The following is a 21,546-nucleotide window of genomic DNA, read 5'->3' on the forward strand; positions in this document are numbered from 1 at the left end:
GTCTTGTCTCCCTCTTTGCTTCCACTGTTGCTTCAACTGTCAAAGCCTTACAGGGCTGTATTTGTACCTTTTTTATACATGTAAGCTGTTACTTTCAGAAAATTAGCAACATCTTCAAGATAACATGTTATTCTTAGAATTTAGTGATAGTAATCCTGAGTTCTGAACTTGTTCAAGTGAAGATCTTGTCTCTTCTTTATGGTTTTTGCAATGTTTTCTCATAGTAACAAATGAGATCAAGTGACTCTCCAGATTATCTGTCAGCGATCACTTTGCATCTTCCTCAAAGGTCTTTTGCAGTTCCCTGATATTGTCTGTTTGTTTTCCTAACTTAAGCAGGTTAAACCTCGCATGGAAGGTAATAATTTCGCAACTCTCCCTCCAAAATCTCCTTCTCATGGTGTCACAGGAGATGAGGATAGTTTTGGCACCCGTAAAGCCAGGTCTTCATTTGGGCGAGGCTTTTTCAAGATAAAAAATAACAAGAGGACTGCAAGTGCCCCCAATCTAGGTAGGTATTGTACACCTGAATGCAGATTATGTATATGTTGAACAAGGGTTCTAATAACAGAGAAATTAACATTTATTTTTCTGAGTAACATAACTGTCCTAAAAAGCAGAAAAGCCAGCCTTCATCTTGCTATGACGCGGTGGTATTTTTCTCAGTAGAATGGTTGGAAAAAGTCGTCAAAGCAACAGCAACAGAAGAACAGAGAAAACCTTTCTGATGTAACAAAGTAGTTGGTCTGTTTCCACCTCTGCTGTGTTACCTCCCCTGAGACCATGCAATGCATTGCTGGCCAGCAACTCAAACGTGGGATTTGTGGATATTTTTTCCCTTGGCTCCATCTCCAGTTTATCTTTCTTAAGATTTTCTGATGTACAGAAATGAGGCAGCTGCACTCAGTCTTCCTCTTTATTTTCTGTGTTTATGTAGTCTTGCAAAAGAGATTGTGACAACAGGAACAGAACTGGTAAGGTTATTCAAGCTCATTTTGAGTTCTGGACTCATGTGGGAGGGTTTTCTGTTTTGGTCTTGTCATTTGCACAGTGAAGAAATAAACAAAATGTTCTGCTTAGTGCAGAAGCAGCTTTTACCAGCAGTTGAAACCTGACTTGCGTTAGCTGATTTGCTGCAGTATTCTTTCCATTGTTCCAGTTCAAGCATCGAATGAGTCTGTGAATCAGAACTATTGGCATTTATCTACAGTTTTTTTCTCTGTTGCACCAACATTTGGAGTTCAGCTCTGTCTTTCAGAAGCATAAAGGCAGATAATGTCTTCTATGTTGAGAAGAGTTTGTTGCTTTTACTTATCAATGACAATTCTAGATCTTTTTTCAAAAGAAGCAACATAGCCACACATTTATTATGCACTGCCCCTACTTTCCCATGTCATATGGCATGGGAACTTGCTAGCGTACTTGGAATAGATGTATAATCTGTTCTGAGGGTTAGACTCTTTGCTTTGGTTTATTTTGTGTGTGCTTGTGTGTAATCACCTGTTCCACCCTGTGATTCGTTTGTCTAACAAGATGGAGTTCTTGTGGCTGTCCTAAAGGTTTGGAAGGTGAGCCGTCTAGAGCAGGCTCCTGTGAATTTGAATGAGTTACGTTATCCCGATTTCGGTGCTTCCACCTGTGAAGTTGGTGCCCAGATTCTTGCCACCTCACAGGAGCCCGCATGAGTCGCAGAGCGGGTGGCCTCCCTGCACTGCACAGGAACTGAGGTGCTGCTTTACCCTCTCCAGCAAGGAGCTCTACTGCATTTATTTTTCCAAGAGAGAGAGATTAACAATGAATTGTTTATCCTAATCTCTGTGTGATTTGTTGTTGTGTGTGAAGCATGTTTCATTTACCTCCCTCCTTTTGTCTTGTATTCTGTTGATGTAAGTTTTGAAATGTGTTTTACCTTGTCCCTCTGCGTGTTCTCTCCCCTTGTGCTGCGTGTGGTTATGTGCGTTGTTTGGATATCTGAAGATCGCAGTCGAAGTGCAAGTGCCCCTACTTTAGGTACAGTAATCCTGCATGTCTGCCTGTACCAGCGCTGTGCTGTGGCTGTTGCTAGTGGCTGGTTATAGCCATGCACTTTTCAGACAAAAGCTGAACACCGGAGCTCTGCATCAAACTCTTGTGCGTCACTAAAAGGAGTTTTCATGTAACATCTGCCCTCTGCTAAAAGTCAGCTGTGCCGTTTCTTGATAACTGCTACTAATGAGAGATTGCGGGTTAATTTGCAGAGACCTTTACTGTAACTTTGAGTACAAAATTATGTACAGACCAAGGCAGCCACAGGGAAACAACACTGTATGAACACCAGGGGTGCCTCTGTGCTGTTGTCCATCTTAGAGCCCCCTGGGAAAGCTTGAAGGGTTGTGAAGCAGGGAATTGAGTGTACTTATTTCTCAGGAATTCATTTAGGGTATTCTGATTAGAAGGGGAAGTCCTTTTCTAAGAAATAGCTATGTTTATTACATAATAAATGGATGAGAAATAACTGGGACAGATTTAGATGGAGCCATTCATACGGTAAAAGCTAGTCTCGTGATATGAGTGTTCCCTGGGTAGTTCTGTCAACGGCAGGGAGGAACAGCAGGGCCAGGTGTTAGCAAGGGGAGCTGTCTCAGCAGGTGTGGTGGAACAGCAGCCACATGTGGCCCTTGATGACAGAGGCACAAGTCCTCTTGGCCCTCCTTGGTTTACCTTGGTTGTTGGCTCCTCGTAGGGGTTATGCATCAGGGAGCAAGGTACATGGAGGAAATACTGCAGTACCCGCAAATCTCTGCTACTAATGTATCCAGCCTTGTCCTAGTATTCTCTCTTTAGGATGCTCTTTAAATGTGTATTTTGTTTTTGTTGTTGTTTCTAAGCTAGCACTTTTTCTTATACAAGTAAAACAGAATCCACAAATGCAAAAGCCTTGTTTGACGCTGCTCTCTCTCACCAGCAAGATTGCCTTGTTATTCAATAGCAGTCAAATCAGAGCGCACCAAAATCATCTTGCATGTGACCTTGTTCCTTCACTACAAGGTTTCACTTGTAAAACATTGAAAGAAAATGGGACATGTTCATGCATCTGAAATACCTAAAACTTTGCCCTGCAGGAAGATACTCTTGAGGCCATGTGTCCCAGCAATATATGCCCTAGCTTGATTCATGTGATTTGTTTGGTTTTCTCCTGCAAGTTCAAGGGTCCATTTGAAAAACGTGATGGTCATCTAATTACAATCTATGTGAAAAGGTGGAAAAAGTGGCTGCAGGCCTGACTGCCAGCCTGCTGCAGGCTGCCTTGCCACAGCTGCTTCATCTCAACAGGCTTGTGCTGATGCTGTTCTTCAGCAAGCGTCATCAGCTCCACGTGGTGACTTTCTTTAGCTACCTGGCACTTTGCTGGCACACCTCTGCTTATGTAGTCTTATAGATATTGCAATTTGTTTAGTTTTCTTTTTAAATGGTCTTAAGTAGTCTTCTGCTTTGTTAGTTCAGCTTTTACTAAACAACTTGTCACAATTTCACTTTTGTAGACAGGAACCTTTTGATTTGTTGGCAGTGGAAAACAAGGGCTACTGATCAAACTTTTCATGTGGGAGGTAGTGTGTAGGTTCAGAGATGCACTGTGCATCCCTTCAAAGGAAAAAAGCAGTTCAGACAGAGTCTAGACTTTGTGGTATTTCTCTGCAGAGGAACAAAATGCTCCACAACTCGAAGGAGAAAGCTTTCTTTCCACTAGCAAGGGGAAAGGACTCTCCTGCTCCTACTGTGGGAGGAACTGTTTGTTGGTGGATTTTTTTCATCAGAGAGCTTAGGAGATAATGGAGGTAATTAGGAAGGTTGCCCACAGGGAATTAATTTATTCTTCTGTGCTCTGGGGACTCCTGGTTCACCCCCTGCCGTGGCACTGATTTATTCCTGGGAGACAGTCCCTGAAAGAGAACAAACATAGGATTTAATTCACTGATCAGTTCACCAAGTGTTTGTTGCCTGCCTTAGATACAAGGCACTCAACTAGTGTAGGGCTTTGCCTTGGAGTGTTTTCAGTCAGGCCCACGAATGAGGAACACATTTTGTTTCTCTTGGGTTTTTCACATCCCTCTTTGCCCCATTTTCTTGACATGGAGGCTATCAGTAATTTTAGTAAGAGTCATTCCAGAGTTCAGGAGTGTGCCTGTACAGTCCTGCAGAAGCAAGTCTTGACAAAGCTTTGTTTTCTAATAGCTGAAACAGAAAAAGGATCTGCAGATCACCTGGATTTGGCCGGTTTGCCCCCTCGACCAAAAGAAACGGAGAGTTTGCAGATGACTCCACCTTCTCCAGATTCCAGGAAAAAGGCCAGAGGAATCAAGAAGTTATTTGGAAGGTAAATAAAAGCTGTAAAATAACCATTCTGCAGAACTGAGGCTTGCAGAGAATCCAGCTGGCCACTGGGGTTGCTCAAGCTGGTGGCTTTGGGAGGAAGGTGGTGGGCTTTGCAGGGGCACTGCTGCACCTTCCATCTTCTTGTTGTATGCGTTTTTTCTCAAATCATCATTTTTCCCTTCCAGCTTGTGGCTCTGTAGTCTGTTCCAAGGCAGGTTGTGGGCACAGTTGGTGTGACTATCACAAGAGCAGGACCTGGCATTGGAGGGACCTAATGATGGGTCGGTGTTGGGTGGAGGAAGGGTTATAAATGGCACAGGAAATCTCGCCTGTCTTGGTCACAGTGGTAGAAGCGTACCTTTTTCCTTAGCCACATGTGAATATGTTTCCTTCCTTTAATCCAGACTTAAAAGAAGTCAGTCTACCACCTTCAACCCAGATGACATGTCTGAAACGGAGTTCAAAAGAGGAGGGACAAGAGCAACAGCGGGGCCACGGCTGGGCTGGTCTAGAGACCTGGGGCAGTCTCGCAAGTAAGACAATCAGTGGCAAAGTGTGCTGGTGCTTGCCTTCCTGGCAGCTCCAGTCAGGTGCGGGGTTATAATGAGAAGTGCAGAGCCAAAATAAAATGTCTCCTCTCCTGGCAAATGGAAACAGGCAGATCCAGGCTGTTTCCTCCCCTGAGAGATGATCTTGGCAGGGTTGAGGCTAGTTGGTGGTGGGAGTCCAGGGTCATGCTGCTGAGTAAAGCTTGAGTGCATCTGCAAGGCTGTGCAAAGTGGAACGTGAGCCCTCATGTGGCAATGACAGATATCCTCCAGCGTGTTTCCTGCTGCCTTTCTGGGATTACAGGCAAAAGTGAAATATTACAGTTTTTCTTTAGAGTTTTAGCTACTCTAGGCAGTAAGGGTGATTGTGCCAGCAGTATTAATAGATGGTGTTTATTGTGGTGATGGCAAGAGATCAGCACGGTGCATCATGGTGCTGACAGTTGAGAGGTAGAGACGCTCTCTTCCTTGTAAGTCTTACCCGATCGTGATGTGTGTTCGCCCCTGGAGATTGCCCCAGCTCCCACAAAATACCTGTGAATGAATGGCTCAGGTTTTGATTGTTTATTACGTATGAAAGCATGAGATTTGAGGCATGGGATTTATCAGTCTTTTTTTTTTTTAAATCTTCTGTAGTGAGCTGGACATGCCATTTGCAAAGTGGACAAAGGAACAAGTTTGCAACTGGCTCCAGGACCAGGGGCTAGGCTCTTACATAAGTAACGGCAGACACTGGATACTGTCTGGGCAAACTCTTCTGCAGGCCTCTCAGCAGGATCTGGAAAAGGTGAGAAGTACTAGAAACACCACTTTCAGTTAAACTTAAAAGAATGCTTTTAGCTAAATAGTTCTTTTAACCTTGTCTGCCTAAATAGGAGTGGAAAGTAAACCCATTGAGTATTTTTCTGAATATTGACACACTTTAATTTATTTCTGTGTTGTGTTTTTGGTTATTTTTATATGCAACCTGATATGAGAGTACTATATCTGATATTTTCATACAGTTTTAAAGAACCTGCATCCCTAAATCCACTACAGTGAGCAGGTGTTTCCTAGTGCTGAGTGTGTGCTGAGGTGGTGTTGGTACTCAGCAAATAGAAATACAGCACTTGCTGGTGACTTGGCAGATGTATTCAGTGTGACTCTCTGAAACCATTTTTATTTCTTATGTAACAGACAAATAAATAAAATACAGTATTGTCTCAAACTTTGCTCCTTTCTTTCACAGGAGCTTGGGATAAAGCACCCATTGCATCGGAAGAAGCTTCAGCTTGCTCTGCAGGCACTTGGGTCTGAAGAGGAAAACAATCATGGAAAACTGGATTACCACTGGGTTACCAGTAAGACTGTATTACATGCTGAAGCAGCAACTTTTTGTAGGGGTTCCTAATTGTGGCAAATTTAGGGTTCAAAGAGTGAGAATAATGCCTAGGTGTTGTGGACATGGTTGCCATTAATCAAGAAGAGCTTTGCCATGTTAATGTTGGTTCTGTCTCTTTGTTAGGGTGGCTGGATGACATTGGCCTCCCCCAGTATAAGACCCAGTTTGATGAAGGAAAAGTGGATGGCCGAATGCTCCATTACATGAGTGTGGTGAGTAAATGACTTCTCTTGTTTTGACATCTTTGTCATGTTCTTGGTTTTTACTGACATTTAATGTGCACTAACATTCCTCCTGATAGCTCACCGAAAATCATGTGAGTCTGGAGAGATCTCCTGCATAGTTATTAGATTCACTTAACACTTAAACCTCTTCCTCTTAACCCTTCTGCAGGAGTATCCATCAGCCAAATCCTGGCTGACCCCACAAGCGCCCCATTTACAGAGCACTTGAGTGTACCTGGGGCTGCTTGGGCACCTCTGACATTGCGGACAGCCACTCTCACACCCCTCTGGGGCTGGCAGAACCAAATAGACATCCTACAGGATCTGGTGTCTGTGAGGATCCAGGTCATGGCAGTCTGGCTTGTAGCTTCCTAGAGCAGAAAGTTGGTACAAGTGCCATGTGATCACCATATGCGGATTTGAGTTTTGCCCCAGCTGGACAGGATCTATTGAAAAGATGCTAAAGCTGGAGGTTACTCTTGCAGTGCTGCAGAGCCTACACATACGCATACGTGGTGTACCAAAAGCACAGAGCTTGCTCCAACAGCTAAACTTGTCTTATGAGATGCCACTGTTTTCAGAGCTCTTGCACAGTTCATAAACTAGGAAAGGAAGTTCTCTGCATAATTGCAGGGAGAAAAACAGGAGAGTTGAGAGAGTCAGAGACACTGTCAATGCTGAAAAGATATTTCAGGATCATGTATTTGTGCACACTGCATCAGAGTGTTTAGAGGACTGCTTGAATCTATAGTGAGTGTCCATTAGCTAAACTAATGCTAATAGCCGTAACCTAAAGAAAACAAAAGCCCTGACGGTAGAAGTCACCTGCACGTATTTCCTGTATTCTTTCCATCTTTAAAAAAACTATCTTAAGGTGGAAGAGCAAATAGTAAGCAAGAGCCCAGACTCGTACACGGGAAGTGGGTAATCTTGTGCTTAAGAGCTGTGCATGACATTGTCTGATGTGCTCAGGCATCATCTGTAAGCGTACAAAAGTATGCAAATGCTGTGGTTGCATTTCATGCAGCTTTTTACTGTTCAGATTGCTGTCAATTAATAGAAGTAGGTGGAATTTTTTTTCTTCTCAATGAGCAAACATTGTCTAGTTATCTACTCATGTGGATGCCTAGCATAAGAAAACCAAAGCAATTTTCTTTGAAGAGAATTGCATCTTTAAGAGCTAGCTTGTTTGAAAACAGGATTCATTATTAACATTTGCATTATGTATTTAAAAATGTACAGCACAGTGTCAGTCCTCACTTTACTGCCTGTCAGGTGAAGCCAACCAGTTCTTCTCTGGAGATGTAAATGAGAACTGAACATTGCCAATATTATTTCCTTCATTGTAACAAAGAAGAAATCAGTCACACCATGGGTAGTGTATAAGTTATTATTTTATGCCTCATTTGCATGTGTTTTGTATATTCTTTACATTAGATTGACTACCTGACATGATTTTGCTGTACACTGCATTTCAGACAAATCCTTAGTGCTTGCTGCTTACATGTTAGTTGGCTTTAGTTTTTTGAGTTTGCAAATTAATATAAAAGTAGGAGGCAGCTTGTTTCTTCTGTTAAATCTTGCAGATCTGATGCCAGTAGGTTCTGCTGAGCTGAGTGTTGGGAAACTTTGTCACTGTGTTGCGTGGATGAGCACTGAGCGTTCATAAAATGCAGCATAGAATCTCCACATTACTCTTTTTTACTCTACACGTTAGTCTTTTTTTCTATGAAAAGAGAAAGAAAATTGATGGGTGGACAGAGGAGGGATAGACAGCAGGAGCTTTGCCTTTCAACTAGATATTCTCCTTGTCAATTCTCTTTCAATTTAAATCACTAGGAATTTTTTTAGACAGTGTTTAACTGTCAAGTTACAACAGCAGATTCAATGCAAATAATCAACTAAATACAACTGTATGCGGAGTATGAAAGAAAAGTTCTAAAAACCACATGGAAATTCATCCTTACTCAAACTAAAATAACGAAATAACATGAAATAGAAACTCTAATCTTAAGTTCATCATAAGGTTAGCCAAAAGCAATGAACTGTTTGGATGAAAGAATTTAATCTTCACTTATTCTGACAAAATTATAAAACAATCCGCTGTTTGTAACAGACAAGTAATGTTAACACATAGCAATCTAGGTTAACCTTAGCATAAAGATGCATAAATTCACTTGTCAGCCAACTTGCGCCAACAAAGTACAAGACTTTGAGACACTTAGTGACATAATTAGGATTATATTATAACTGAAGAGCCTAACTTAGCAGGAATGCAGATCTCACAGCATGTGACCACTTTTGCAGGGTAGGACAGGTTCTTTGTTTGCAGCCCTTCCTGGAGCTGCAGATCTGGGTGATCTGGGAAGTCTCGCCAGGCCAGTCACATAATCTTTCATAAACATTTCCCATGTCTGAGCTCCATGAATGAGAGAGAATCTGATTGTTTTGGTTTTGAAATGCTAAATTTCTGGGGCTAGATATTGGAGTGAGACCAGAGAGGCAAAACGTGGCATCTTCCATATCGCACATATTGCAAAGTTGTCAGCAGGTCAGGATGTTGTGTTGTGCCAACAGCCTTTACTAACCTGTGAGCCTCATCTAAACTGTGTGTCTCCTTTGCTTTTTTCACCATGTGCGTCCTGTGAGTCCTCTTGTTTGCCAGAAGGCTCTCCCTTCCCCTTCTCGATGATTTAAAGTGAAGGAGCTCTGAGTACAAGGAGATGTAATGGAGCCAGAGCAAAACTGCTGCTTGCTACTGTAGTCACAAAGGGGAAACTTGCCCTTCCCAGCTTTCGACATCTAAAAGCTCCTGGACCAGCCAAAGGCTGTAGCTGGTGTCGTGCAGGGAGAGCAGGCTGTGTTAGGCAGCATCTCGTTCCTTGATGTGGCAGAAATTGTCCTCAGGTGATGTCTGACTCTTTCTGTGAACACTGATGGGAGCCTAAATAGCTGGTCTGTATGAGTTGTAAAATGAGTTTGTCTGTGAGATTAATGTTTAAGGAAAAGGTATTGGGAGGATCAAGATTTTAGAGAAAGAACTGGCTGCTTTGGTTAGTATCACCGATGCTTTTCAGAGGGGAGTGTGGCTGTGTCTTGGCATGCTCTTGCCCTGCCATGTGTGAGAAGGGTTCATTCTATAATGAAGATGACCTGGCTGTGCAGTTATGCCTTGTGGTGCCTTGTCATGGAGGCAAGCTCCAAGTCGCCTATGGGATGGATGGTTTGACATTAATCCCTTGTCTCATGTATTTAAATGTAGTTCTAGAATATACCAGATATGACATTTTCAAGCCCGAGTCCAAAGCTGTTTCCTCCAGTTGGGTGTTGGTTCCACTACTAAGTGCTTTTGTGTTTATTAAATCCTCCTTCCTCTTCCACAGGATGACTTGCTGTCCTTGAAGGTTGTCAGCGTCCTCCACCACCTCAGCATCAAAAGAGCCATCCAGGTTCTGAGAATAAATAACTTTGAGCCCAACTGTCTGCGCAGGAGGCCATCAGATGAGGTACTGTTTTAAGATGGAACTGTGAAGAAGAATCCTCTAGGGGTTTTTTCCTGATGTTTCTGATTATTTCTCCTCTGCCCTTTCCTCTCTTATTGGCTGTTTCCTATTTTATTTTGTTTCAATTTCTGTTTCCTTTTTGTCATTCTGTTCCCGAGTTTCATGTCCTGCTGAGGCTACCTGGAACACAGCTCTTTTTTCCTTTAGCTGCCATGGCCCCAAAGTCACGTCTCCATACCAAATCTCACATTCCATCTTGCTAACAACTATTCTTAGTCTTTGATGTGGTTTCTTTAACATAAATTGTCTTGAACTTGGTGCACAGCTTCTGTCAGGCTAGCGTAACTGCGAAGTCTGTGGCCATGTCGGAATTGTCTCTGTGAAACAAGTTTAGTCCTCTTATCAGGCTTGAAACTGCCACTGATTTATGTCAGAAGGAGCGTACACCAGCTAGGGCAATGGATGATGAAGCAAACCAGAGTCTTGCATTTAGATTCCAATGCTAGAGAAGCACAACAGCTTATGGAGCTAGCTAGTTTTCAGCTCTACTGGTAGAAATTGCAGCTAGTCCTAGTGTGCTGCAAGATGCTCAGGCTGCATGAAGCGTGATACAGACCTGTTCACTGCACTCAGAGACACAGCTCATGTTGTTTGGCACAACCATCCAGCAAGCAGAGCAGGAAAGATGATCACCTCCCAGTAGGATAAACACAAACAAAGCTACTGTGATAAGCTCTTGGCTTAGAATTATTAGAAAGATAACACATTTCCTGTTGTGAATGAACAGTATTTGAAACTGACTGATTTCAAGCCTTTCTGCCTAGATGAAGAGCTTTAGACTTTTTGTGTAATGACCAGGAAAGCATCAGAAAGGTTGATTTGTATCAGTGTCTCCATCAGCTAGCGTCAATATTTTAACTCTTAAGTGAAGGATCAGCTTAAGGAACTCATGGAGACCTCAGCATACTGTAAGCCATATGCAGTGCAGAGATACAAGATTTCTGATGAAATTGCAGTTTACATCTCCTATGAAATCTTCCAGTGCTTGAGGAGTGTATGAGGTTTGGTCCAGACCCAATTTCACTTCAGTATTGCTGCAAGATAGCAATCCAGAGAAAGTGGAAGTTATTTTTCCTCAAGAGCAAGGTAGGATCGTATGCATAAAGGACAGGAGAGGTTTGTTTTAGTAAAGGTTGGGACTGGGACATCTGTGTTGGGAAGCCTCCTTAACTGCCTGTTCCTGTCGTTCACAGAATAATGTCATACCTTCTGAGGTCACCCAGTGGACCAATCACCGCGTGATGGAGTGGTTACGCTCCGTTGATTTGGCAGAGTATGCACCTAATCTGAGGGGGAGCGGTGTGCATGGGGGACTGATGGTAAGATATTCACAGGCTTACTCTATTTGATTTAAAAAAAAAAAAAAAAAACATGGCTGAGAATTACTAGTTCTGTCATCTTTGCTGCACACACACTTACTTTTATCCTTTTCTTCTTAATAATAAGTTGCTGTCAATGTTTATTACCCAATACTTTAAAAGATGCAAATGGCTTGGACAAAGTTTGTTTGAACAGCAATTAATTTGTTTGCCTGTATCCCCTTCACAATTTAATGACGTTTTCTACCTCCTAGCCTACAACACTGTCCTGCTATTATGCAGCCACCATTTTCCTTCCTACGCATGAACATGTTTTTTCTTTTGTGGGTAAGGCCTGATTCTTTAGGAAAATCCATGGTTTCAGTGTCAAAACAGCATTGTTTTTAATTGCTCAAGCATGAGATGCTCCAGGCTAGAGACTTACACTTGTAGAAGTTGTGATTGAGACTTATATCCTTTTTCCAGACATTTTATGTTTGTTTATTCTCCATCATTCCTTTGACTACATTTTCCAGAATTAAAGAGGATGGTGGGTAGATGTTTTGTTAGAGCTTCCCATATCATGTGTTCTAAGGGCAGATTTAGCTCTTCCTTCTTATGTGCCAGTTCCTTTCTGTTTATAACTCAAGAAAGAAAGACTGGAGGTAGCATTTTATGAATCCTTTAACTAGTTAACTCTCTTTTCTCTATCTTTATTGTGTCTTTTCTCTAAAATAAAAACCCAAAGCAACTTTAAAAAGTGTCTGAGCCGTACATCCCCATCGATGTCCTTGAGACCTCAACAGACAGTGTTGGCTTCAGCTGGACTCTCTGTGGTTTTGTTAATAGGTTTTGGAGCCACGTTTCAATGTAGAAACCATGGCCCAGTTGCTGAACATCCCACCAAACAAGACACTGCTGCGACGGCACCTAGCCACTCATTTCAACCTCCTCATTGGGCCGGAGGCCCAGCAGCAGAAACGTGAAGCCATGGAGTCCCCAGACTACGTCCTCTTAACAGCAACTGCCAAAGTTAAGGTAGGCCACTTGTTCCGGGTCTGTGCGTGAGCTTCCAGGCAGACATTTAGATCTCCAGTGTCCTAGTTTTATCCATTCTTGGAGGGCTGTTCACTGAGGTCTGAGAAACAGGGTTGGCTGCTAATGTGAAAACAAACAACAACAAAAAAGCATTAGAGCAGGACTCAGCAGATATGGGTTTGACTCTTGTGTCTACTATGAGCACGCCATATCTCAGCTCTTCATATGTGCCAAAGAGAGATGGCACTCTTGTGGGTTGTCCATCTGACTGTACGATAACGTATTTGGGACGGAGGTGGTCTCTTACTGTTCATATGCTTGTGGTTTTGTGCAGTGGGATTCTGATAACATTTGGGATCCTTTAAATGTTGTTTTTACAGTAATGACAGAATGAGGGGATGCATCCTGTTCTTTTGGATGCAGTTATCAGGAAATACAGCTATTCAGAAAGCTGTTAGCAGAGCACTGGAGTCTTAACCCTTCATCATCTGTTTGCAGATGACATCTGTTACTTCTTTGCTGACTGTTAAGTTTTTTGTGAATTTTCTTTTCACTCGTAAGCCAAAGAAACTTGCCTTCAGCAATTTTGGGAGCCTGAGAAAGAAGAAGCAAGATGATGTGGAAGAGTACGTGTGTCCTATGGAGCTGGGGAGGGCCTCTGGAAGCGCGTCGAAGAAGGGTTTTAAGGCTGGCCTGGATATCCGAGTATATGATGATGATGATTTGGACAGGCTGGAGCAGGTAAAACAGTTTGTAGTCCTTAACTGTGCTGTTAGCTTTGGTGGAAAACCTCTCTTTCACAGTGAAACCTTTCCTTTCCTTCGGCCTGTGAAGATCCTCAGTTCTGACAGCCGCAAAGCACCACTCACAAGCACAAACATGTCTCTCAGCCCAAGAACTGCAGGCCTGTAAGACCATCTCTGGCATAACTTCTCTTCTGTCTCTCGTTCTGAGCATGTGGGCTGTAATAAGGCATTTACATTATTTGCTGAACTTAATTGCCACTGCATACAAGGGATTCGTTATTCATTCATGATTCATTATCTGTTTTTTTGCAGATGGAAGATTCAGAAGGGACAGTGAGGCAAATAGGAGCCTTTTCTGAAGGCATCAACAACTTGACAGTAAGGCTTAAAACTGTGATCTGTAGAATAAAAATTATTTTTCTGTAAAATAGATTTGACTCTTTCCTCATTTCCTTTCTAGCATATGTTAAAAGAGGATGAAATGTTTAAAGACTTTGCAACTCGCTCTCCTAGCACCAGTATAACAGATGAAGACTCCAATGTGTGACGGCAACCAACAGGCACTGATGAAGGCTCGCTTCCTACTTGCAAGAAACGTCATCCTTAGACGTGACGGGCAGCAGATCATGTACATTACGTTGCTCTTGCTTCTGTTTGTTAGAAGTAATACTGGGGGTGAAGAATTTAAAGAAGAACTGAAAAAAAAAAAAAAGGTGCCTACTCGAAAGTTGCCATAAGAAACACCCAGACACTGGTGAATGGAAATTGATTTTACTATATTTAATGTACAAACTGGTGATATGTTTCAGAGTGTTGCATTTAAATTGACATGGTATCATAGTGCTCTTTTTTCTTATTCATGTCCTGAGATAATCCTTTGTACTGTTACAAAGTTATGCAAATTGCTAGGTAGAAAAGCATTGCGCCTGTAGATGTCAATCAGCCTTCTCTAGGCCCTGAGCTGAAGATGGTGCCGCTATCTTTTTCAAAGGCCTTTGTCCCGCACAAATGCAAGTTCTGCCCTTCCCTTGGTATCCGGTGTAGGATTTTAGTCCTCCATGCCCTGCATAATCTCCCCGGTAGCTCTTAACTGTTGCTTTTATTTTTATACTGTTTTATAAAAAAAATAATAATAATAAAAAAGAAGTATATGAAGTACATCTAAAAGCAGAAATTTAAATTTTGTGACTTAGAGTAATGGAAAGTTCAAGATAAGGGGAAGGGGGAGAGAGTTGTGAAAGATTATCCCAGTTTGCACACCAGCTGGTTACTGGAAAAGGCAGGCTGACCTTTGGAACTGTTTGCTTTTGTTGCTTTTTACTGAGTTCACAGTTTAATGATCTTCCATTTGGGATGGAACAGTTGTGAAGCATGTTTCTTCTAGCAGTGACTCTTTGGGAAGCTGCAAATTTCAAAATGTCGTCTTCCTTGTTCCCAGCAGCAGTAGTTATAGCATTCAAAGTTAGTAACACTTCTGTGACTTAAAAATGTTCTGGAGAGTTTTTCTTCAAGTTGAGAGTACTCCCTGCACGTGGAAGGGATGTTTCTGTGCTGTGACTAACGTGAAGATGGTGTAGTTGCAAACAAATAAAGTTATATAGAGAAATGTATAGGAAATATATTATTTCATTATATTAAACCTAAGGTGGAACTTTTCCTTAAAAAATTCAAATATCAAACATGTTGCTCATCATTTTACCTTCTTAGAGCGTAACTGTTTTTGACCTTGAAGGTCATCAGATTTTAAAAACGTTAACTAGCCAGTGCAAGTTTTTTGTCAGTGTTCTCTATTGCAAGGTGTCCTAGCCAAAAGCAAACAAAAAGTAACTCTGTTTATTACAGCAATCTTTTATGAAGTGTTGAACATTGCATGTATTTCAGCACAATGGCATGAAGCTTTTTGCTTTGTAAAGGAAAAAAACAAAAGTCCAGCTGCTTCTTGTGAATACTGTTTGGCTTTTACAAGAGTTTGTCGCACATTTCATCACTGCCTGTGCTGGAAGTGAGACCGTTGCCGACACGCTGATGTGTGGTATAATGGATCGTGGATTTGTGCTGGTCCTGTGGGTAGGAAAGGAAGGGGCTTCCATGGACCTCACACCAGATGTGGAGGTAGACCAGTGATGTGTTCTGGCACTCTACTATTGTAGCCTTATGAGTTGTTATCAGTCAGGTTTGTTTTTTTGGTTTGTTTTTTGAAAGATGTGCAGTTTGGGCTAATTTTCACGTGCAGAGATGAAAACTGTGTTGTGGACCGGTTGTGTTATATACATTATCAAGTGCTGCCACTCTCTCTTCAGTAGCTGGAGCCAGGCAAATGATCCATATTGTATTCATGAAGCAGTTTGTGCCACTTTCCATTTGTTTACAGACGGATCACACCTGGTGCTTTTTTCAGAACTCTTGACTGAGGAACACCCACAAGCAATTTGCTGTCTGTTGTTTCTTCCTCTGCAGTTCTGGGGGTGGCTGAGCTATTCTGACCAAGCAGAACCACCCCATTCTGTAACACCCGCTTCCCACTGTCAGGTACAAATCCTCATGGTGTGGTTCAGGGCTTGCTTTCTGTGAATGCTTTGCAGTGCGGTTGTTACCTCAAGACCCTGCTCTGCCACATGCAGCAGAAGCACTGGAAGACATGGTGCAGGTTTCTGAGCAGAAGTATTCCTCCAGATTCTCCTTCTGAGCAGACGCTGGCTAGTGAACACAATGAATGAATATTCACAGGAAAAAAGGGGCTAGTGACACAGTGTTATGTGTTGAAACAGGTACAAGCAAACGCTCTCAGATTTCTTCTCACTCTGGTGCTGTTAACAACCCTATCAGCAGCAGCAGGCAATCATTTCTTTTTAAGTCCAGTGTAAGTAAAGTTCTGCTCCAAACACCCTGTTTCTGGGTCTCCTGGTTGGAGAACAGCTTGTCGTTCAGAGCTGCTGATCAGCTGAACCATGGTTGTTTTATCGGAGACTGTTAGGAAAGCATTGATAACGGTGGGAGATCTATGCGCGCATGTGCACACAGCTGATACCATTGTGGTATTTTGTGTTTTTGAAGAGGGCAACGTAACTACTGTGTATTGCCATGTAAAATCCAATAAAAATCTGTGGAAAATGCCAGCTGTTTCTGGACAGTTTTTTTTTTTTTATAATGCATCCCTAATTTCTTTTGTTAACTTCCTAGGAAGCTTATTTTGTCTATTTAGAAGATGAGGGACAAGGGGCAAGCAAAATCACAGTCTGGATTCACCAGTTCATCTGCTGATGGTGCCAGCAGGAAGAGTCAGGTAACAGACAAGAAATACCCAGTCTTTTTTGCTGAGTTTTGAGATCTAGATTTGGAGCACGATGGATTACTGGGCATGTGTGACAAGGAGATGTGTCCCAGCCCCTTGTCTGCTCCTCAGTGAGCCCTTCTCAGGGTGTCAGAGGACCAGCACTGTCTGTCCCCATTGCAGAGAGCATCTCCAGCACCAGGTGTTATCATCCTTCCCATGCCCTCATAGCCCTCAGCAGCTGTAGGAGTACCAGTTGTCTTCCCCGTGCTGCACTTTGTTGCTGGGATGCAGGTACAGATTATGATAAATGTTTTGCTTGGTGTAGCCCAGACAGTGGAGCAGAAACTGCAGAGCTCCTCCCTGTCTTGTGACCCTCATTTCTGTGGTTTTGTTCATCAGATCAGCTTTTCTGTGTTAACACTGAGGATAAATGCTTTGAAATCTAGAGGACAATATACAGTTTCCATCTTTATAGTGACATAGAGCTTTAAGCTTCAGTGTTTTGACTTTTTTTTTTTTTTTTTTGCCGCAAGAGCTTCTCCTAGGGAGTCCCTTTATCTTCCTCCTCCTTTCTGAGGACAGCATCCTTAGACGCAGCTGTGAAAATGAATGCAAACCCCCAGAACTGCCAGGAGATTAGGAGCAAAGGCTGGTAAGGAGGGAGTATTGGTTGCTGGGGAGCCCTGATGGGAGGAGGAGAAATGGAGAATTACAGTCAGAGGTAATGGGCAACTCAGCAGTGTACCCCCTGCAAATTGCTGTGGGATGGTCACAAAGGAATGGAGGTGAGACCAGGACGCATGTGAAGATCTGTGGGAGAAAAGAAATGTCATACCTAGGGCACAGTCTGTTTTCTGGAGAGAGGGACCCAAGGGCAGTGTGACCAACCAGCCCTGCACATGAGATGGGGTGTCTCTTGGGGGTTACAGGAACACCAGAACATCTGTAGGAAGTAGAGATGAATCACAGAATGGTATGGGTTGGAAGAGACTTTAAAGCCCACACAGTTCTTCCACCTCTCTGCCACAGGCAGGATTGCCATCCACCAGATGCAGGAAGGCTGGACACTTCTCAAGAGGAAGGTCTTAGAGGTGCAGGAGCACCCTCTGGTCAACCTCTGGTTGCCTCCTGATCAACCAGAGAAGTCCCAGAGGATAGGAGGCTTGCCAATGTGACTTCCATCTACAAGAAGGTTTTGAGGAGGATCAGGGGAACGACAGGCCTGTCAGCCTGACCTCAGTGCCAGGTGAGGCACTGTAATGGATCATCTTGAGGTTTTGGAACCTCAAGAACCTCTCGAGTGAGATCACACAGCGTATGCAGGACAACTGGGAGATCAGGCCCAGCCAGCATGGATTCACAAAAGGCAGATCCTGCTTGATCAACCTGATCATCTTCTGTGATTGAGTGACACGCTTGGTGGGTGAGGGAAAGGCTATCAACGTAGTCTACCTAGACTTCAGCAAAGCCATTGCTACTGTCTCCCACAGTATTCTTCTGGGGGAGCCGGCAGCCTGTGGCTTGGACAGGTACACTCTTTGCTGTATAAAGAACTGGCTGGAGGGCTGGGCCCAGAGAGTGGTGGTGAATGGAGTTAAGTCCAGATGGCGACCGGTCACGAGTGGTGTTCCCCAGAGGTCAGTATTGGGGCCTCTCCTGTCATCTTTATTGGGTCATCTTTATTGGTGAGCTGGATGAGGGAATTGAGTGCACCCTCAGAAAGTTCCCAGATGACACCAAGTTGGGAGGAACTGCTGATCTGCCTGGGGGTAGAAAGGCCCTACAGAGGGATCTGAACAGGCTAGATGACTGGGCTGAGGGCAATGGGATGAGGTTCAACAAGACCAAGTGCCAGGTGCTACACTTTGGTTGCAACAGCCCCAGGATACGCCACAGGCTTGGGGCGGAGTGGTTGGGAGACAGTGCAGAGGAAAAGGACATAGGTGTGTTGGTTGATGCTTAGCCAAACATCAGCCAGCAGTGTGCCCAGGTGGCCAAGAAGGCCAGCAGCATCCTGGCTTGTATAAGACCTAGTGTAGCTCACTACAAGAAAGACATCAAGGCCCTGGAATGTGTTACAGAGAAAGGCAACAAAGCTGTGAGGGGTCTGGAGCACAAGTCTTAGGAGGAGCAGCTTAAGGAACTGAGATTGTTGAGTCTGGCGAAGAGGAGGCTCAGGGGGGACCTTATTGCTCTGTACAACTTCCTGAAAGGAAGTTGTGGTGACGTGAGTACCTCTTCTCCAGTGTAACTAGTACTAGGACCAAGAGGGATTGGCCTCAAGTTGTGCCAGGGGAGGTTCAAGTTGGATATTAGGAAAAATTTCTTCTCCAAAGGAGTGGTCAGGTGCTGGAACAGGCTACCTGGGGGAGTGGTGGAGTCACCGTCCCTGGAGGTGTCCAAGAACCATTTAGATTTTGTACTAAGGGACATGGTTTAGTGGGGAAATATTGGTGGTAGGTGGATGGTGGGACTGGATGATCTTGGAGGTCTTTTCCAACCTTGGTGATTCTTTGATCAGGCTGCCCAGGGCCCCATCCAAAATGGCCTTGAATGCCTCCAGAGATGAGACATCCGTAGCTTCTCTGGGGCAGCCTGTGCCAGTGCCTCACCACGCTCTGAGTAAAGAATTTTCTCCTCACATCTAGCCTACACCTCCCCTCTTTTAGTTTAAGATCATTCCCCCTTTTCCTATCACTATCAGACCATGTAAAACGTTGGTCTTCCTCTAGTTTATAAGTTCCCTTTACATAGGTAGATTTGGGAATTTTTGAGCAATTAGAGGAAAGAATGCAGAGAGAAAGATCCTTATCACTTTTTTCAGAGAATGAGGAGGAGGAGGAACAAGAGCAGCAATCAGCAGGATAGAGTTTGTTTTCTGGGAATGCTGGTGAGATCCTGGGCCAATGAGGAGACAGTTACAATGCATTTACACCAGCAGCTGACCAGGCTGGTGCCTCGGGCAGCAGAAGCATGCAGTCCAACTTTTACAGTTACAGAAACTGGATTTTGTAACTGCAAGAGTCTTGTTTGTAGTTCTAGCCGTGCCTGGTGTGGTGCACTGACTGCCCAAGCCTGCCTGAGGTAACCCAACTGGAGGCAGCAGCAGTAGCTCAAGCTGCTCAGTTGAGCCGGAAGTCCAGCTGCGTCCCTGTGCTTTGTCAAGGTACAGCTGGTGTCAGTTAATGGCAATTACTGTTGGGCTTTTGGCAAACAGTTCATTGAAACACAGCATTCCATGCATGCCGTAGAAGTCTTCAGGTTTGGATGCATACCTCTCAGGAGCTGTGGTAGGATGAAGGGTAATGGCCTCAAGTTGAGCCAGGGGAGGTTCAGGTTGGATAGTAGGGAAAATTTCTTCTCAGAAGGAGTGATCAGATATTGGAACATGCTGCCCAGGGAGGTGGTGGACTCCCTATCCCTGGAGGTGTTCAAGAAATGTATAGATGTGGCACTGATGGACATGGTTAGTGGGCACGGTGGGGATGGGCCGATGGTTGGACTGGATGATCTTAGAGATCTTTATTATTCTGTCTGAGTGGTTAGAAGAAACAGGTTGATTCATCTCTAGGAAACATCCAGTGCCAATAGAAGTGGCTTTTTTGTAGTAGTCCTAGAAATGAGAGGGAACAAGATAAGATCGGGCTAGAATGAGATAGGATCAGTGAAACAGGTGAGTTCAGTAGGTGTGAAAGTGGTGGGGCCTGCTGGGCTGGTCCCTGCTCAGGGAGCTGCAGGGGAGACACACCCTGCAGTGCCACCTGCCAGCACAGCCAGGTTCTGCTGGGCCTGGCATCCATTGGCAGCTCCATCCAGCACACCTGGTGGGTCTGACAGTGCTCAGTGACCACAGAACCTTCACTGAGGGAGGGACTTCTCTGAGGTTATCTGCATGAGGAAATGACCTCCTGCACAGAGCACGAGCCAGAAAGCATCACAGGAAGACAGCTGGAGGAACACAGCTGAAACTCATTATCTGTAAGGTCTTCAGCTGAGGCATGGTCCATGCATCTCAGATGCTGAAGGACTACCTTGGCTTCACAGATCTTCAAGGCAAAGTCCAGCTGCTGAACAAGATCTTCCTGTTCAACTTCATCAGATTCGGTGTGGAGAACATAGTGGAGGAACACATCACAACCAGCAAAGTGGCGATGTAGCAGCCCGTGCTCTTTGGAGTGGATTGGCTCTGGACTCTGCTGTGTGCTGACAAGTGTACCAAACTGCAGGTCCTGCAGCTGGCAGAGCTCTGCCAGAGTGGGATGGCCTCACAGGGGCGCTGGGGACTGCGTGGAGGCCCTGCTGGTGGGTGGATGTTGCTAGAGCTGCTGGGAGAGGCCAGTTCTGCTGTCTGGTGGGATGGGACTGCCAGGGCTTCATAGTCCTGCTGGATAGCATTGCCAAGGAGGAGCAGAAATGCTGCCTGTTGGGCAGGAATGTGCAGAAGCCATTTGCCACTAGCACTGACAACTTTCTGCTCCCAGTGAGGTGCTGGAGAACTGCCTTGGTGCAACAAACAGGCTGAAGGAGGTGGGCAATGTGTGCATAAATTTGTGCGAACCTCATGCTGGCAGCAGGGGCTCTGCAGGCCCACACCAAAGGCTGCAGGCTACCTTGACCTCGGTGGGCTTCACACCCACCATTACCCCACCCCTGTTTCCCACCATCCCCCTCCAGCCATTTGCACTGCCTTATATTGTGCGGCAGCTGAGCTGACTCAGTCTGCCCAGGTTTTAGAACAACAGCACACATCTGCCAGAAGAAGTGTTTATAGAAGGCGTGGAGTCATCCCAGTACATTGTGTTCACTAACCATGGAGCCTTGGCTGAGGCCATGAAGGCTTTATTGCCCACAGCCTTCAGGAGGACTTATTAGGCTTGGCTCAGCCTTTGTGTGCTGTGTATAGAAAAGGCAGAATCTTTGGTTTCTTTTTTTTCTTTCTTTAATAGTATGTTGAGTCTGTAGAAAAGAAAACGCGCTGTTACAGCTGTCAGAGTGGTGGTGCGAGTAGAGGACAATGCAAGGGCTTCAGAAGGCTGTTCTGGAGGAATGGAGCTGGTTCTCCTAATGGAGAACTCCCTGTCCAGAGATAGAAATGGGCCAAACGAGAACCCTATCATCTGC

The 21,546-nt window shown here is 44.2% G+C and overlaps 1 protein-coding gene across 13 annotated transcripts in view; it reads left to right on the top strand.

The window, feature by feature from the left end:
- PPFIBP1 (PPFIA binding protein 1) overlaps positions 1–16,267 on the top strand; it is a 101,350-nt gene extending 85,083 nt beyond the window's left edge. For 8 of the 13 annotated variants that reach the window (XM_021392260.1, XM_021392296.1, XM_021392306.1 and 5 more), the window contains 13 exons: positions 337–511; positions 1,978–2,010; positions 4,213–4,354; positions 4,758–4,886; positions 5,538–5,688; positions 6,130–6,241; positions 6,406–6,494; positions 9,890–10,012; positions 11,263–11,388; positions 12,217–12,405; positions 12,967–13,146; positions 13,464–13,529; positions 13,612–16,267. In XM_021392260.1, the coding sequence (XP_021247935.1) occupies positions 337–511; positions 1,978–2,010; positions 4,213–4,354; positions 4,758–4,886; positions 5,538–5,688; positions 6,130–6,241; positions 6,406–6,494; positions 9,890–10,012; positions 11,263–11,388; positions 12,217–12,405; positions 12,967–13,146; positions 13,464–13,529; positions 13,612–13,698 (1,602 nt within the window). In that variant the 3' untranslated portion in view covers positions 13,699–16,267. The remainder of the gene's footprint in view (positions 1–336; positions 512–1,977; positions 2,011–4,212; positions 4,355–4,757; positions 4,887–5,537; positions 5,689–6,129; positions 6,242–6,405; positions 6,495–9,889; positions 10,013–11,262; positions 11,389–12,216; positions 12,406–12,966; positions 13,147–13,463; positions 13,530–13,611) is intronic. The other 5 variants (XM_021392317.1, XM_021392347.1, XM_021392337.1 and 2 more) reach the window with 3 other exon arrangements.

This window comes from Numida meleagris, chromosome 1, assembly GCF_002078875.1.
Source record: "Numida meleagris isolate 19003 breed g44 Domestic line chromosome 1, NumMel1.0, whole genome shotgun sequence".
In the NCBI taxonomy this organism is placed as follows: domain Eukaryota; kingdom Metazoa; phylum Chordata; class Aves; order Galliformes; family Numididae; genus Numida; species Numida meleagris.